The sequence below is a fragment of the Boleophthalmus pectinirostris genome, unplaced genomic scaffold (assembly GCF_026225935.1).
Source record: "Boleophthalmus pectinirostris isolate CB_2022bp ecotype Guang Dong unplaced genomic scaffold, ASM2622593v1 HiC_scaffold_1, whole genome shotgun sequence".
In the NCBI taxonomy this organism is placed as follows: Eukaryota; Metazoa; Chordata; class Actinopteri; order Gobiiformes; family Gobiidae; genus Boleophthalmus; species Boleophthalmus pectinirostris.
The window spans coordinates 26,311,417-26,328,378 of NW_026570970.1; the positions used below are offsets into that span (position 1 = coordinate 26,311,417).

General features: G+C 37.9%; 1 protein-coding gene across 1 annotated transcript in view; it reads left to right on the plus strand.

Moving 5' to 3' along the window:
• Positions 1-16,962, plus strand: part of thsd7ba (thrombospondin, type I, domain containing 7Ba) — a 327,257-nt gene that overhangs the window by 306,318 nt on the left and 3,977 nt on the right. Inside the window, exons 21-27 of the mRNA XM_020920389.2 lie at positions 341-482; positions 656-771; positions 3,121-3,238; positions 5,448-5,593; positions 7,043-7,211; positions 14,054-14,227; positions 15,447-15,542. Coding sequence (XP_020776048.2) covers positions 341-482; positions 656-771; positions 3,121-3,238; positions 5,448-5,593; positions 7,043-7,211; positions 14,054-14,227; positions 15,447-15,542 — 961 coding nt within the window. The remainder of the gene's footprint in view (positions 1-340; positions 483-655; positions 772-3,120; positions 3,239-5,447; positions 5,594-7,042; positions 7,212-14,053; positions 14,228-15,446; positions 15,543-16,962) is intronic.

A 16,962-nucleotide genomic window follows, 5' to 3' on the forward strand; every position in this document is an offset into this window, starting at 1 on the left:
TTTTATAGCAAAATGTAGGACTTTCCTAGACCATTAGAAAGAATGCCACTGATGTTTTTACTTTACCTTACATGTTCCACTGTATGGCAGTAAACCTTTCTATCTCTATGGAAACAAGTATGTATACATCATTTGACCACATTATATGTCAGATCTGTGGAGAGTTTATAATGTAAGCATTTGATAATAAAAACATGTAACTGAACACATGCATGCTGTTAAACATTCCAGGCAAAGCAAAAACATCTCCACAGAGACAAGCTGGCTGCAGATTCTCTATTGATGCATAATACACCCATAACTGAAAATGTTTGTATATTTTCCTTATTTCCCCCTGTAGTGTGATCAAAACAGCACAAGAACCAGGAGAAGACACATCCTCCGACTTCCAGCCAATGAGAAGTCAGCTTGTCCAGATCTTATCCAATCAGAACTTTGCATTCGAAACTCTACCTGCTTCACATACGAGTACCAAGTGTCAGGTACAAACATTACATTGTACTCACCTTATCTGCTGTTTACTTGTTTTGTGTACATAGGACTGAATTCAATGCCTCCTCATGTCCTTATGTACTGTGTATGTCCTGCCTGATTGGGTGTAATAGAGGTTACTATAATGTGTGTTGAGTATTACTTGTATGTTTTTTGATTGCAGACTGGAGCACTTGCCAGCTGAGTGAAAATGCTATCTGCGGCCAGGGTTCAAAAGTGCGGCGCATTGACTGTCTCCGCTGCGACGGGAAGATGGTGGAGATGCACAAATGTGAACAGGTAATATACAATCAGTTCCTAGTCGAGCGTTTACTGTTGTGATTGGAGTTCATGAAAACCCACTGTGAATACTATTATTTGGTCGGTTATGCAGATAAATAATGGCTATGGGGCCACACTGGGAAAATAAAATGCGCTACACAAGTGGTGAAGTGTGGGGTCTGCATGTTTGATAAGTTACATGTTAGTAGAGGCTTTTTCTGCTGTCTATAAATATGCAATTGAATCATTTCTGTGTCATGTACATTTTGAGGTTAATGTTTGCTTAATTGTCCTCATATAATGTGTCTTTTACATTTGACTCATCCTTCAGTGCAGTTGGGAAAACCTGTCAAGAACAGTGAGTGACCGCAGAGGATTGTCATCAGATGTTGAAGTTCAAAGTCAGGAGTACCTTGCTGGAGGATTAGTGTACAGATGTGTTCAGTTATATTTGCCCTACCTGATTAAATGTAAATGACACGTTCAAAATCTTAATCCTGTCACTGAATAATGCATTTAAAAGTCAACACTTTAGGTGCAAAGACAGGTTTTCCTGTTTTTGTCTAATTATTAGAAAAAATGCTGAGTTTTAAAAAGGAATTCCTCTTTTTATTTATTCAATACACAAATTCCACATGAAATTAATTCTACATTGTATGTGGTTTATTTGGGAGCACTCTAGGTACACTGCCAGTCAAAAGTTTGGACACACCATCTCATTCAGTGTTTTTATTTATTTTTATATATACTGTATAGACATCAAATATATGAAGCAAGATGTATGAAATTATGTAGCAAAGAAAAAAAGACAAATAACTAGTAGCCAACCTTTGTATTGTTGAAAATGTCTTTACTACATAATTACATGTGTCTAAAATGTAGAAAGTAGTAAAACAACCAAAAAAAAAAAAACATTACATGAGATGTGTGTCCGAACTTTTGACTGATAATATCCGTACCAAGATCTCGCTAAAGTCCCGGCTGCTTCCACGTGATTGTCCACTGCCATCAACAGGTGGCTCCACTTGGATAGAAGGATAAGTCAAATGTAGTTAAGTATGGTGTGTTATTTTACCCAGCAACAGTACTACCTCTCATCCTGTACATAGTAGAACAAACTTTAGATATCCATCAAATGTTGCAAAGTAAAAGGAATAAGCTTGTTGGTAAAATAAGTCCACTAACTTAACCTCTCTTTAAGAATTTATTGCAGTTTAGGCAGAGGATTTTAGCAAAGAGCTTCAAAACAGACATCTTGTACAACACCCATTTGATCTCCTATATCCACAATCCTATTACACCTGATAGAAAGGACTACAGGGATAACCTCTGATGTTTTAAGGAGCTTGAGAAAGTAACAAAGTGATTACAGCTCACAGAAATCCAGAGCTGCCACTACAGCTTAGAAGTATTATAGTAAGAGTTAGGGACATGTAGTTTACTGTTGGACACATCCTAAATAGTGTTGTGTATTAGAGGACTATAGAGATCTAGACCTACTTGTCTTGAACCGCAAAGGAACAATATAGATACATGAAATTACAACCAATGAGGATTCAAGGATGCCCCGAAATAGTAACTACATTATATCCTAACTATTAAGTACTTAAAGGTTGTATGGAGGATTTTTTTTAGTTTCAAACTGTCAGTGAAAGATTAAAATACCATTACAGAGACGCAGCAGCTTTGTAACTATGATGACCAAAAAAAAAGAACGAAAATCTATCAACTGTGGACGTAGTGAGGCCAGATAAACATCAGCCAATAGAAAACGAGGCTCCCTCATTTTCTATTGGCTGTTAGGTTGTCAATCAAACTCCCTAGTATAACTGACTCGTCGGAGCGCGGGGAGTACGTGGTTTATGCAGCGGTTCTTAGAGGCATTTTTGAACTGTCGCTTCCTCGCATTTCGCACAAAGTTTGTCGCTACGACGGACGAGAATCCATGACCGGTTCGCCGCAAAAGAAAGTGCGTTTTTGAGATCGCTGAAAGATGAAGAGAAGTGGAAATGTAGCAAAGCCAAACTGAGGTGATTCTTGGAGATCTCGTCCAGGGATGGCGCGACCAAAGCAGACGAAGGGTCTAAAAACTGACGCGTCAGTCGCTGAATTACTTCTAGACAGGTCACTTCAACAGTAATTCTGAATGCGCACAAGGACTGTCGCTGTATTTCTCTTCCCTTAAGTATGGCATTAAACCTATCAATCTATATGGAGGACTCTCAAGGGAAGAATGCACACAGAAACCTGAATATGAGAGTAGAATATGTTGTAGATCATGTTAATAATAATAATCAAATAAAATAAAATAAAGAATCAAATCAAAGTCTGTTTTCACATTAATTGTCTTTTACACTTTTGTTACAGTTTGGCCTGCTCAACAACTGGACCCTTTCTGAGAGTTGTGAGGTGGACTGTCCCGTCAGCTGTGTGCTCTCTGATTGGTCGCCTTGGGCCGAGTGTTCCCATAGCTGCGGTAGCCAAGGTAAACAGACTAACTTTTAACTACACCCACAGGAGGCGCTGTTGAGATGAGCTAACACCAGACAGCAAATCAGCCACAGAGAGACCAGCTCCTCATTATTCCATCCACGCTGGCATTCATAGAGTTGTTGAATAGTTTATGAATACATTTAAATACATTAAAATATTTACAACTGTGTGTAACATGATGCCTTATTATACAGGGAAGTGTGGCATTGCTTCATTTAAATAATGTATATAAGCTGTATATAATTGCAATTAGTTTAACTGTTTAATTTATTCATGTTTGTCTGTGTTCATGAAGGTTACTTTAAATAATTAATTTCACTTAATAAATTATAGTGTACTTGTTGTGCATGTTTTAAAAATGTAATTAGTAATCAGTAAACTGGCTCAGCGTTTCTTTGAGGGAACCATCTTCTGACCTAGCATATCACGCCAGACTAATGACTTAGCCTGGATGCATACATTGTTTGTCTTTTCAAGATTCAAAGTGTGTTATTCATTAATTAGGTCGACTCCAGTAGTTTATTCATTTTAATTTGTTTTCAGCTTTCCTGTCTCTACACTATTAACCCCTTATTCAAAAAATCTATTTTAATGAGACAGTGATTGTGTCTGTTTATTTCCCATCATATTATTATTACTATACTGCTACTGCTGTTTGTATGTTTATGTCTTTTCATTACGTTTTTTTGCTTTTGGTATCACTTCGTAATAAGCATCAGCCTGAACAAAACATAAACAAAGACTAAATAGTTAAAAAAAATAAGGCTGTGTAACTAATAAATTAAAGGTTTAGGATTAAAGGTATTAATTAAGCTGTTACTAAGCCTAAATCATTCTTAATAAGCTATTTGTTCTAACTATTTAAATTAAGTCTTTGTTTTTTTTTTGTTTTGTTTTTTTAAGGCTATTAAAGCAGAACTATTAGAGCAGTAACTTTCAGAGATAGGGAATTGACATTTTCTTTTTTTTATTGAAATAAGGCAGTATAATCACATAAAGAAAGATATTATGTTGCCAAATATAAAGAAGAGCCAAAGTTTCCCAGGAGAACTCTCTTCAGGTCGCGTCGGCCATATTTCAAGGCTGTTTTTTTGCACATAGACAGAGAGAAAAATGACGGGCACTTCAGACACCCAGAAATACATATTTAGAATCCCAGTCTTGACATAAACATCATTGGTTCATCGGTCAGACCCACTGACCCACAGACTGGCGGTGCCATTCCAGTTACCGCAGATGAATGCTGTTGTTGTATCCTTGGGCAAGACATTTAACCCAGTGTCTGCGTACACTGGTGTGTAAATGGGTGAGTGGTTCCTTGTTGTAAAGCCGTTTGAGAGCCTTGAAGGTGGAAAGGCACTATATAAAAATGTGACCACTTACCATTTAACCATCAGTGGGACTTACAAAGACATTTTAATGACGTCAAATATTACTCAGTTCAGCTTTAAAAGTGTTGTTGTTATTATAAAAGGTTAAATTTTTTTACTTCTATTTACTTCGAAAAGGCTAAACTTTTATTTCCATACCACTTTTCTTACACAACCTCCTTAAATGTCATATTTTTGTGCATCTGCCTGAACCCTCTGCTCCGAGCATCACCTCTCTGTCATAACCGAAGCAGATGGAGGACACTAAACTTTTACTTCGCTTCTCAGCTCAAAACTCAGTAGGTGGCAGCTGTTGTTACCGCTGCTACTTCCCCAAACTTGCTCCCTCCCCCACAATATTAATGACACACTTGAAGCCGGCACTTGTATTGGAAAAGCCTAGGATATGAGCGTAAAGTGCTTGGCTGACACATGATGTATGGGGTGTAGCACTAATTCCTCTTTGTCACCGGCGAAATATTTCCAGGGGTAAAGAGAAAGCCAAGGCGCCATTTCCCTTGTGAGTAACTGATCATCATTCATCTCCTTGGCTAAGCTTTTATTAACTGGTATTTTATGAGGCGTTTGTGTATTCGCATTGATGCATTTGGTGTGCCTTGCCTCACGTGTCTTTTGTCTCAAGTGTATAAATATCACTGCTTTTTCACTCAGCTTTCACTCACCAGCTATTTGTCATCCTCACACTGCGAAATGTCAGCGCTTTTCTTAGATCCGTGCTCACAGACGGATAAGGATGTAGCGTGACCGTGGTAATCGATTTATTGATGGAGATTGCTTGTTGTGATTGATGAATTGGTCTCGGTGTTGTAGGTCAGTCGGTACGCTCCAGGAGGATTTTACAAAACTCCCATGAAGAGGGTCGCCCATGTCCCACCCAGCTCAGCCAGACCAAGCCCTGTCCCATAAGACCCTGCTATACCTGGGTGCTGAGTGACTGGTCAGAATGCACTGTTGAGGTATGACTAGTTTTGTATTAAACATACAGTTTATGTCACAGGTGTGATATTGTTCAAAAAAACATGCATTCTCACTGTGAGTGGAGCCCCCTCTGCACAGTTCTTAGATATGTTATGTCACACAGTGAAGGATTCGAGGGAAAGCAATAGCACCACCATGTCAACAAGCAGGGGGTGCACCATCCAGCAGAAATGTTACATAGTGCACTTTTAAAGAATAGAAATGAATATTATGAATTCTACTGTATAATTCAACACAACATTATACATGGATTGTGCACAATGATCACGTTTAACAGTAATGTTCAAGTGCTATGTTGCTGTGTTAGGAAAAGACACTACTCAAACACTCAGTTGCTAGTTGTAACCATAGGCTGTATATATAAATGGACATAGGTGACCTGCTCTTTCTAAGTAGGAAGTGAGCATGGTGCACTTCCAGCTCAGTGCTCCAATTCACTTTCTATTGAAAAACGATGCATCATTTTGGTCTTAAAATGTTTGCATTAACTTGCTATAAATGATCCTGGTGTTTTTATTTCACTATTTTGTATGTAATTTAAGAACATGAACATATAACAGACCAGTGAGATGCCCTGTTTCATCAAAGTCGCTCCTGTTATAAACAGGCATTGGTAAGACTTCACTTTTAGAAATATGTCTCAAAATTTGCTGCTATAACTGCCAGCCTTGATGAGCTTTATTTGACTGGAGCTGAACGGTATGGGTAACGTCACACTCCCTTAGTTGGCTTTTTTCTACAGTCTGTGGTTATAACAGAAAGACATAAAAAAAATTGCTTTGATGATCATGACGGTGGAAAAAAGGACTCTTGACAACATATGATGCGCATGTCACTTAAAATGAATTACTAAAAAGAGCACCTGATGAAAAAAATTATAATCAGACATTGATTTGAGCACTTATTATTATTCTATTAAAAGCCAATCTGTGTCTGCCTAACGTCAATTCAATCTAGTTCAATTCAATTTATTTTCGTATTGCTCAAAATGACAACAGCAGTCACCTTTCATGGCCTCACTGTTGAGTTAACCAATAGATAAAATGTTAGAAAATCAAAGTGAAACAGTCATTAATCAATAAAAGACAAGCAGATTGACCAATTCACTGGAAACAAGCAAACTGATAACTGTCGTTGTAGGAATCCCCCTGTTTTTGTTTTTTTTTACATTGAAAAATATCTTTTTTGCTTATTAAATCTGTTTCGTGATAATGCGCCCTAAAAAATGTAGTTTCTTGTATAAATTCTAAAGCAAACACATTGTTCCAGAATTCAGCTCATAAAAGAGTAGGCCTGATTTTTACATTAGCAGCGTGTACTTGATACCTATTAACCTCACAAATAGCTCACATCTCCTGTTATATCCAGGTTAATGGGATGCATGCTGTCCTTGTGCTAATATTAAGCCCCTGCCTGTGTGTGTGCAGGGAGCAGACTGTGGAGAGGGCGCACGCAGGAGAAACCTATCATGTGTGGTACATTTGGGGGACTGGCCCGGGACCACTGCTCAGCCCGTGCCCTCGGAGCTGTGTGGAGACGCTCTCAGGAGGGCAGTGCAGCAGGAGATGGAGCAGCCATGTTTTGTCCCCTGTCCAGGTAAAAATATAGTCACTGATGTGGTGTTAAAGGTGCACTATGCAACTTCTGGTCTCCATAAAGCTTCTGTTGCTTTGCCTAAAATTTTCCACAGTACAGTATTAAACTATGCAGTTGTTTTTGTTAGTAAAAAGATAACTTGGAAGATTAACTGTTAACTTAGCTTGGTTCATTCATTCATTCCAAGCAAAACATTTCCATGAAGACAAGCAGGTGATGGAGACTAGAAAAGTTACATAGTGCAACTTGAAGCTGAATAAATCATATCAAATCTCTGATATATTTTGTTTTCTGACCTTGGGGAGCAGTGTAAAACTACATGTATGAGAGAGCTTTGATGTTTTGGAGGTGAAAAGGGTTTGAGCCCAGTTTAGTCAGCTTGGTTCACTCCTAATGTTGTCCTGGTCTAGTCCTATTTTAATCCTGGTCTAGTCCTGGTCTATATTCCAGTTTAGTCCCTTGTGATGTGGTGTGAACACAGACAACATTAGAGACATATAGCATAATGAGGAGGTGAATTTATGAATATGTTGGGAAAAAATACATTACATATAAAACCATCATATAACCTTTAGTAGCGTTGTTTTACTTGATAATATATTTGTTCTGGCCAATTAAGTGTGAATAGCACTCGAAAAACTAAAAACTAAAAAATGTAAGTTTAATTGAAAGTCCTACAGAGAAAGCATTCATTTCCCCTACTCTATGTATAAACCGTACCAAGATATAAATAGTAGTAAATGTGGTAGCATTCGAGCTTCTTATAGTTACATAATCTTTCTTGTTAATGCCTTTGCCAAAGAGAGGGTTCAGGTTAGCTAAATATACATTACCTGATTGATGACTTCGATTTTTCTCCACTGGATCATGTATCTGAAGATTGTGAACTAAATAAAGCATGAAGAATAATTATGTTTTAACCAAAGCAATTACCGGATCACTGCTGAGCGCAATCACTCTTCTCTATGACCAGGCAAATTAGTGACTCTGGGGAACTGAAACAAATGTGTACCACAAAGAGAGCGCACCTACGTGTAATTATTGAGCAAAAAACATGGTTACAGCTTAGGGATCTTGGTTTCAAAAACAATTACAAAAAGTGGAACAGCATGAAATGTCCAAGCTGCAGGGACTGTCCTTTTAACAGGCAAATCAGCTGCAGCATGGATCTTTTGTAAATTAGTTCCAATTATATTTTAGATTTGTGAAGTTTAAATCCTCTGTAGAGATTTGTCAGGCTTCACAAATACAAATTCACTTTGATCTCCTGGACAATAGTCTCAGTGGAAAAACGCAGTTTTAGCATTACTACAGAGGCATTAGTGTGTTGTTCTTTTAACTGGTCAATGGAACAGCAAGACACAACTGGACTAAAGTGAATATTGATTATTACTGTAATTATTTAGTGATAGCCACAGGGGAAATAAACCGGACTATTATGGAAAAAAACAAAAAACAAAAAAAAAAAACATGGCAAAAAGTGACTTAAAGTTTGCACTGTGTAACTGTTCTGGCTGTGGTGGTTGTGATGGGTATTTATTTGGTATTGGTATAAAAATAATGCTCTTTTACAGTAAGTGGGTTTGCCTTTCCACAGATTCAACCTGTAACTTGGCCTATTGGCATGACCTGCTTATTTAATGCCAGACTTTGATGCACTCCAGGCAAAGCATCTCCATAGAAACTTTTATTTATTTCATTATCTAAAGATATGATAATGAACATTTTGTTTATTCATTTTGTAGATTCATTTTACTATTTTTTCATTACTTGGTTGTTGGTAGTAAGCTACTGCTTTTGCCATACTTGGAATCAAACCAGGTGTCTATTCCATGAATAAAAACTCTTAAAGCAGACCTATGATCCAAATGTTATAAAATGTTCTTATCTTTTAACCATGTTATAATTACTTCCCCTTCTCATTTACCTTCTTGGACTTGTATCTGGACAGATTCATGCATGTCTGAGTAATAATTTTCAAGACAACATTTTGCCCATCATCTCCCAATTTACTTTGTTCTCCAATTTTAGGTTCTTAATCGATGATATGTGTTGGAATCGGCATAGGCATTTTGATACAAATGAAAAGAAAAAAAAATCTGCTCTTTAGAACAGCACAGTTTTCTAATGCGGAAGTCAGCGCACTTGTTTTTTTTTTTTTTTTTATGAAGTTGTTTTAGAAGAATTTGTGATTTACAATGAGCAAATTATAACACAATGATGATGAAGATTATAATCTTTAAAAAAATATGTTTAGAGATCACATATATGTGATCTTTAAACAATAAAGCCTTTATTTCTCAGAGCAGCAAAGAACCTATGAAAATGAATAATTTTTGCTTTATACTACATTCAGTTAGTCTCTTAATTGCTTACATTAGCAGATTATGTAAACTGATTGACATTGCTAACATAATATAACATCCTTGGTAATTGTTATACTGTCAAATAAGGCATGGCAGATTATTCTCTCATATGACAAGCCAGCCTTTGTTTCACATCCAGTACCTTTCATTGTGTCCAAGTTTTAGCCGTGTACTACATTGACTTGGCTCAGAGTAGTAGACCTTGAATCATGCACGCTGTTCACTGCTAGAGGAAATGATGAAAGTGGTTTTGTACATAAAGTCTTAGGCCAAAGCTTTGTCTATACTGTATTTGAACATTGTGAATTCTTACTGGGGTAGTCCAAGTCTATTAGAGCAGACATTAATTATTTAAACAGTAAACAATCATCAAATGCCAGATCCAAAATTACTCTATTTTGGCTTTTTTTTTCTTTAACAAAAACACACCAAGGTTTAATGAACTTGACTCTCTGAAAATGTCATGTTATTTTCTCATTTTAATAAAACCTTTTATGTCTCCCAGTTAAAATGAACTCATTTAGGCTTTTCTCTCTTCATCATCTTTTTGTAACTTCATAGTACTTTTAGTCATATTTGTTTTTTGTGAGTTAAGACCTGTTTACACAAGAAGACTTGTGGGTAAAAACGACAAAATATTTTATCAGAAGTGCCTTTTGTTTAGATGCTGATGGCATTTTTGGGGCTTAAAAACACAAAAATCTGAAACCACCCTCCAAAGTGGAAAAGTTGAATACCCTCCACCGTATCATTTCCATTTACACTGTCCAAGATGCAAAACTCTGGTCAGATCTGCTCATATGCGTTTACAGAAACAAATACGTCGGATCATTTCCATGTGTCTGACCTTCAGGCTGCTCTGGCAGCTCTAATAAACTTACAGGAGGCATCCCAACAAATGTACAGAATATGCAGAGATACTATTAGTGAACAGAGAAGGTTCTGCAGTTACCTCTGTCAAATTCTGGATGCACCAGTTCTTCACAGTTGAGCCAGATGGCTATGGATGAGACCAGGGATTCGACACACTTATGCGTCATCGTATGCACGCAGATTTCCTCCTGAAAACTCTCATCTAAACACGGAATAAAAAGTGAAAACTCAAGGCCACTTTTTTGTGTCTGTTTAGACCGTCATTCTATAAACATAGTCTAAAATCTTAACAGTTTAATTTACAACCAGAATTTTGTGAATCTATGTAATGTAACTTTTCGGGTGGAAGGATTTCCTTAGGCTTGTCTCTGTGATGAGATTATTGCTCTGCCCAGAATGTTACACAATACGACGACATTAAACTTAGTCAACACAGGCAAAGGAATAAACAATAGATACATTTAATGCCATATTGTGGAACATTCAAAATACAGTTATAAAATCTCCAAGGAGACAAAAAGGTAACAAACTTCCCACTGGAAAGGTTACAGTGTTCACCTTTTAATAACACAAATGCTATTTCCACAATTTATACAATGTCTTCTGCTTATAAGTGTTGTACATTTTATCACTGGCAGAAATAAACAGATCTGGTCTTGTGAACCTTGTAGACTCTGCTATCTCTGTGTCTGCTCTTGTTATAGCACAGTGCTTTTCTTTTCCCTTCATCTGTCTCTTCACTCTGCTCTGATCCCTGATTCATCATCCTGTTTGACTATTCTGTGCTCTTGGCTGTGAATCTTGATGGTCTTCTTTATATGTTTGGGGAAGGCCTGTCTGCACCTTTGCAATGCACTGTGGACCTGCTGTTTATTCAACTAATACTGGTCTTGTTTTAGTTTTGGCTTGATCTTGATTTTATCTTGGTTTTGTATTGTGTTTGTCTGTGGTTTATTCAAGTAGCCCAAGAGTTGTAAAGGGAAGCAGGAGACTTGAATGTCTAATGCAGGCGATTTTTTATTGATAAAGGACCTGGAGACCCAAAACATTGCAATTCTATTGTCCATTCATGCTTCCATTGTAAGACATTATGACCTACTTTATGTTATCACAAGTTATAGAGGTGTCAACAAATGTCAACAAGGGCCGACCTTGGATGTCAGTGTCCTTGGTATACCTGTGCTATGGCAAATTCCCCCAAGATGTTGTAATTGATTAGTACTGGCTTAGAATTGATTTTTACCCTTTGTTTATACTTGTTTTTGGATTAAAAGCAAACCAAGTTCTGAAATAAAGACCATACTAGACCAGAACCAAACAATGAAAACATTAGGACTAAACTAACATATGAATGCATCCATATATTCTTGATTTAGATGCTGGTTGAGCCCAAAGCTGACTTAAAAGTGCACTGCGTAACTTTTCTGTTGGAGCGTCCGCCATCTGCTTGTCTCCTTGGAGATATAATTGCACAGTATGGAAATAAACTTGATAATCACAGTGGAGACAGATGGAATGGTCAGATCTATGGAGAAGAAAGCCTGCACATGTTAAGAATGCATGTTTTTTAAGGTATGTTTAAGCTATAAAACACACGTAACAAAACAAATGCAAACTATGTTTAATGACAGTATGGTTAATGACCTTCTGTGGAACATACCAGACAAATTAATAACATCTCCATGTAGACAAGCCAGCAACCTTAGACGTTTCACAGATTTTGCATTTGTTTCCTTTCTGCTTAGTCCTTGTTTAACCCCACCTAGTTTAGACCTGCTACAGCCCTTGTCTTATTTCTATGCTTATTATAATAGGGCCAGGCTAGTCGGTTCAAGATGTATAGATATTGCTCTGCTCTTCCCCTACACCGTGGTCTTAAGCACAGTGAGGGCTGATGGAGTGGATCTCTGTCTAAGATGAAAGATAATGAGATGTGCCCATAGACAGAAACACACTAATGGGCATATGAGCTGAGGAATCCGGCTGGGGCTGATCATATTAACACAGCAAGATGACCCTGCTACGAATGACAAAAGATATTAACGTTTGACCTTGAAATGAACCAGTCAGGGAGCTATTTGTACAACTAGTGGGGGTTCTCAATATGTGGTGTGTGTAGTGCTTAATGTGCAAAGATTTGTTGTAGTGGTAGTTCAGTGGGTTGTTGGGGTGTTGGGGTGTTGGGGGGGGGCAGAGGCAGTTTATTTGTAGTTAATCCTTTTAGTCAGTGTTTGGATTATGTTTTGAAAATTTAAGTCTAAATACAGGTTAATTCTCTTTTAGTTATGGGTTAGTTTTACTTTAGACCTGCTTTAGAGACCTGCCTTTGTACTGGTTTGGGCCCAGTTATTTTTTGCTTTGCTCTACTCTAACCCTGGTTGAGATGTATTTGTAGGTGCACTAATGTCGAGGCAGGTTCGGCCACCTGCTTTTCTTCATGCCATGGAGATGTTGTTGTATTGTTTGGAATGTTCTATCTACAGCACGGCATTTAACACATCTTTGTTGGCATAAGCATGAGCAAGTGTGAATACATGCAAGATAGTTTAAGACCATAGCATGCATTATGTCTGGAAAAGCCAAAACAACCCTAATGAGAGAAGCAAATGGTGAATCCCTAACAGAAAAGTTACGCAGTGCACCTTTTTGTTAAGATTTTGTCCATATTTTATTTGACTTTTTTTTTTACCAACTGTTTTATCCTGCCTATCTCTTTTTAAAATTAATGTTAACTCATCTTATAAAAATATTTTCTGGAGCTGGTTGTGAAAAGCCTGAGAATGACTGCTTTGGAACAATTCTCAAACTAAATGGCATTGGTTGTCTGCCTTGCTGCACCCCAGACCTTGTATTGTATAATTTATGGTCCTGGGTGGTCTATTACTACAGAATACCCACTGGGCGTTGTCTGTAATAGGTTTGTGCATTTAGTACATTATCAGTGGCAGAAGTGGGCTGGGGCTGCATTCGATCTGTTTTAAATGTTTCTAGTGCAGGCAGGGGAGCCTGCAAAATGGTCCCTGAAATTACCTTGGCAAGGTGAATAGAAACCACTGCTCATCTCAATAAAAAGGGGAAATGAAATATAAAGTGCGTTTTTGATTGACGGGAAATGGTGGGTAAATAATAAACATTAGTCTGCTACTAGTTGAACCCTTTGTCATGTTTTTGTAATAGAACATGGGGGTGCAGAATGCTAATTTAACTAACTGGATACAATACTCACTATACAGATCTCTACTGAAGTTATGTTGACAATTTATCAACTGCGCAAACTTGCTATGACCCTTACCCACTTTTACCTTCTTAATGTTTTATCATTGCTTAGTCTTATATCATCCTACACAAATAGAGGTTTGCAAATTGTCATAGACTCAAGTTTCATTTTCTGAAGCCCATGCAAACACAAAAACATTCCCTCCAATCACCTCCAATTACTCAAACACAACATACATACATTGGCAAGGTTGGTGAAGTGTTTGCCCAAGCTTAGATCGAAACTGCCAACCTGTGGGCGAATGTTCCTCGTACTGCTCCACGTACCTCTTACTATTACCAACTCCATTGTTGAATTTCTGACATGCTTACCTGTGTATCTTCCAGGAGACTGCCATCTGACAGAGTGGTCCACCTGGTCGTCGTGCCAACTTACCTGCATCGAGGGGCGGAGTTTTGAGTCAAGTGGTCGCCAGGCGCGCTCCAGAGCTGTGGTCATTCAGGTCACCGAAAACCAAGCCAGCTGCCCACACCAAGTGTTTGAAACACAGCCATGTAAAGGTAATGACACAATGACTGCTATTAGCACTCTCAAACTGTCCAACTATTGAAAATGACCAGTGTAGATGGTCATTTAAAAAAACTGACTAAGCTATCATTAGCATAGATTGGAGTGCATAAAAACTAAAGACATGGAAAGCCATAGCAGTAAGTATGGCGTATTCAACTGTATCATTGCATTTTATTGTAGCTAACAGCAGTAATGTCTGTTTGAAAGGCCCATTTCATATCTGTCTGTCTTTTGTATGTAGTCCAAAAAAAGTTTTCCGGCCTCTTGCTGCCAACTCTCTCACCCCATTAATTACCTCCTTATAAAACTCATGTAAAATCATAATTGCTAGGTACTTGGCATTTCATTTTAAAGCACTCACCTGTGAAATCTATTTGAATTTCAGAGCTGTATTTTAAAGTCTCATTTGGCTCTGCTTTACCCTTGTGTCCTATTCCCCTGCTGTCCAACACCAAAGAGCCATTTAGGTCAAGAACACTGTACTTAAGGAAATAATGAATATATTTAAATACATTCATTTCTATTTGAGACTTATGCTTTATGGTATCCTGTCTTATTCCTTCCACATGATTTTTTTTCCTTCACGTGCTAAAAGGTGTAAATATATTATATTGGTTCCTTTCTTCCCAGTGTGTACTAAGTTGCACACATTTTTCAAACTTTACCTTCAGATTTTTATTATGGGGTAATTTGTGACTGCATTCTGTTTGTAGCACTATAAGTGGTTGGATTTGATCAGCATATAACTATAGCTCATACTGAACCTATAGCCTCTCTTAAGGGCATGAGTAAACAGCAGCTGTTTCCCGGAAGGCCACATGATTATGGGCATTTATCATCAAATCGTATACATTTCTATACAACTTGTAAAGCCTGTTTCTTTAAAGGTGCACTGCGTAACTGTTCTACTTGAGAGTGAAACATTTCAGGCAAACAATAACCTCTCCATCGAGGGAAGCAGGTGGCGGACCCCCCACCAGAAAAGTTACATAGTGTACCTTTAAAGTTCTTAGTTTTCTCTGGTGCTTTTTCATACTATAAAAAAGTCTCCTGTAGGCCGCAATGACACAGAGTCTTGTCTTGTAAGTATGGTGGGGACATGGGTTGTAGAATCAGTGGTTAATGTCTTGGGAGACTTGGGGACAGGAGGGATGGATCTCCAACACAAACGGCTAATGAGAGTGTTCTGGTGCTGTGCCTCTGCTCCAGGAGGGAAGTGTCACAGTTACCAGTGGAGGAGCGGAGTGTGGAGCAACAACCACAGGGCCGTGTGGTGTCAGCGCTCCGATGGTGTCAATGTCACAGGTGAGCAGCTGCACTTGTCTCCATCTGGACACTTCAGGAGGATTTCGACTCACCCCAAAATAGACTGGTATAGTACAAAACATAACCAGAGTGTAATAGACGTTTCTTTCCTTTCTTCACTAAAATCAACTGTTAAAAATTGTTCTAGTACAGTTTTGGTTGGACATTAAAGTAACGCTGCATAATTTTCTGGAGGTGGCACATTGCCCGCATGAGTCCTTGGAAAAAGAAACTTAAAACCATACTTCGAATCATTGTTCATGGAGACAGATACTTTTTATGCCATAGTGTGGAAAATGATAGCCAAAGGAACAACATGTCCATGAAAACAAGCAAGAGGAGGCCCCAGAAAATTGCAATTGTATTTTCTTTCCAAAGTCATGCAGTCCTAGTATCTGAAAATATACTTTTTCACAACCTTGTAACATTTGTAGTACATTGTAATGTTACTGAATTGTTTCCAGTACAGATTTGTACATGTATTTACTATTGCAAGATCAGTCCAGGGTCTTCAGTTTTGTGCTTCTGGACTGAACTTTTGTACTTTTTTATTTTTTTGTACATAGTCACTATTCTTTGTTTTCTAGAAACCTGTGTATGCTTTTGCGCAGTGCTATAAAAACCTGCCTACCTTTCCCTGAGTTAGAGGAGCCTGCAGCTCTACAGGCTATGTCCATGTGCCTTTTCCTCACAGAGTAACAGTGTGAACTGCTAAAGCTGCATGGATCCTTTTTTCTCTTTTCACTTGGCCAGTCAGATATGTGTGATTAAGTCAAGCTACTGTTGGCAAGAAAAGTATAAAATTTCATTCTTGTCCATGTCGGCTAGAACGGCAATTTTCACTGGCTGGTAGTAGTTTCAATGCACTCCCATTTTAGCCATGGAGGTAATTGGATCTATTGTGGAGTTAGACTTTTACTGTACATGCTGATTTATTTTTTTTTACAAAAGGACTACTGCAAAGACAATGAATATTTTTAAAGCTGCATTGTAGTTGAATTTAGCCTATTTGATCCAGCTATTCGCCGAGTAGCATATATTGATCTCCCCTCTCCCTCTTAACATAAGTAATCAATACAGCAGGCTGAGCTGGGAGGCTTTCAATCCATATAAATATAATCATGCATTTGTATTTGTGCGACATGTAGCAGGCATAGACAGTCACAACAACAGATAGTTTTGTAGGTAAGTGAAAATTAGGCATGGTAGGAGATGCAGTGAGATTTTATCTAAGTACAAACCCTGCAGGCAAAACCTTAGGCATTATTCTTTGATATTTTGACATGCAATTTTCCATGTTGGGATTAAAATGTCCGCAAATTGATCAAGGAGCGTGATGGGTTTAACTGCGGCCATTCATCAGGTGTGACAGCGCATTCATTTGGTAATCAGTGGTTAAAATACAAAAGCTAAGATGATG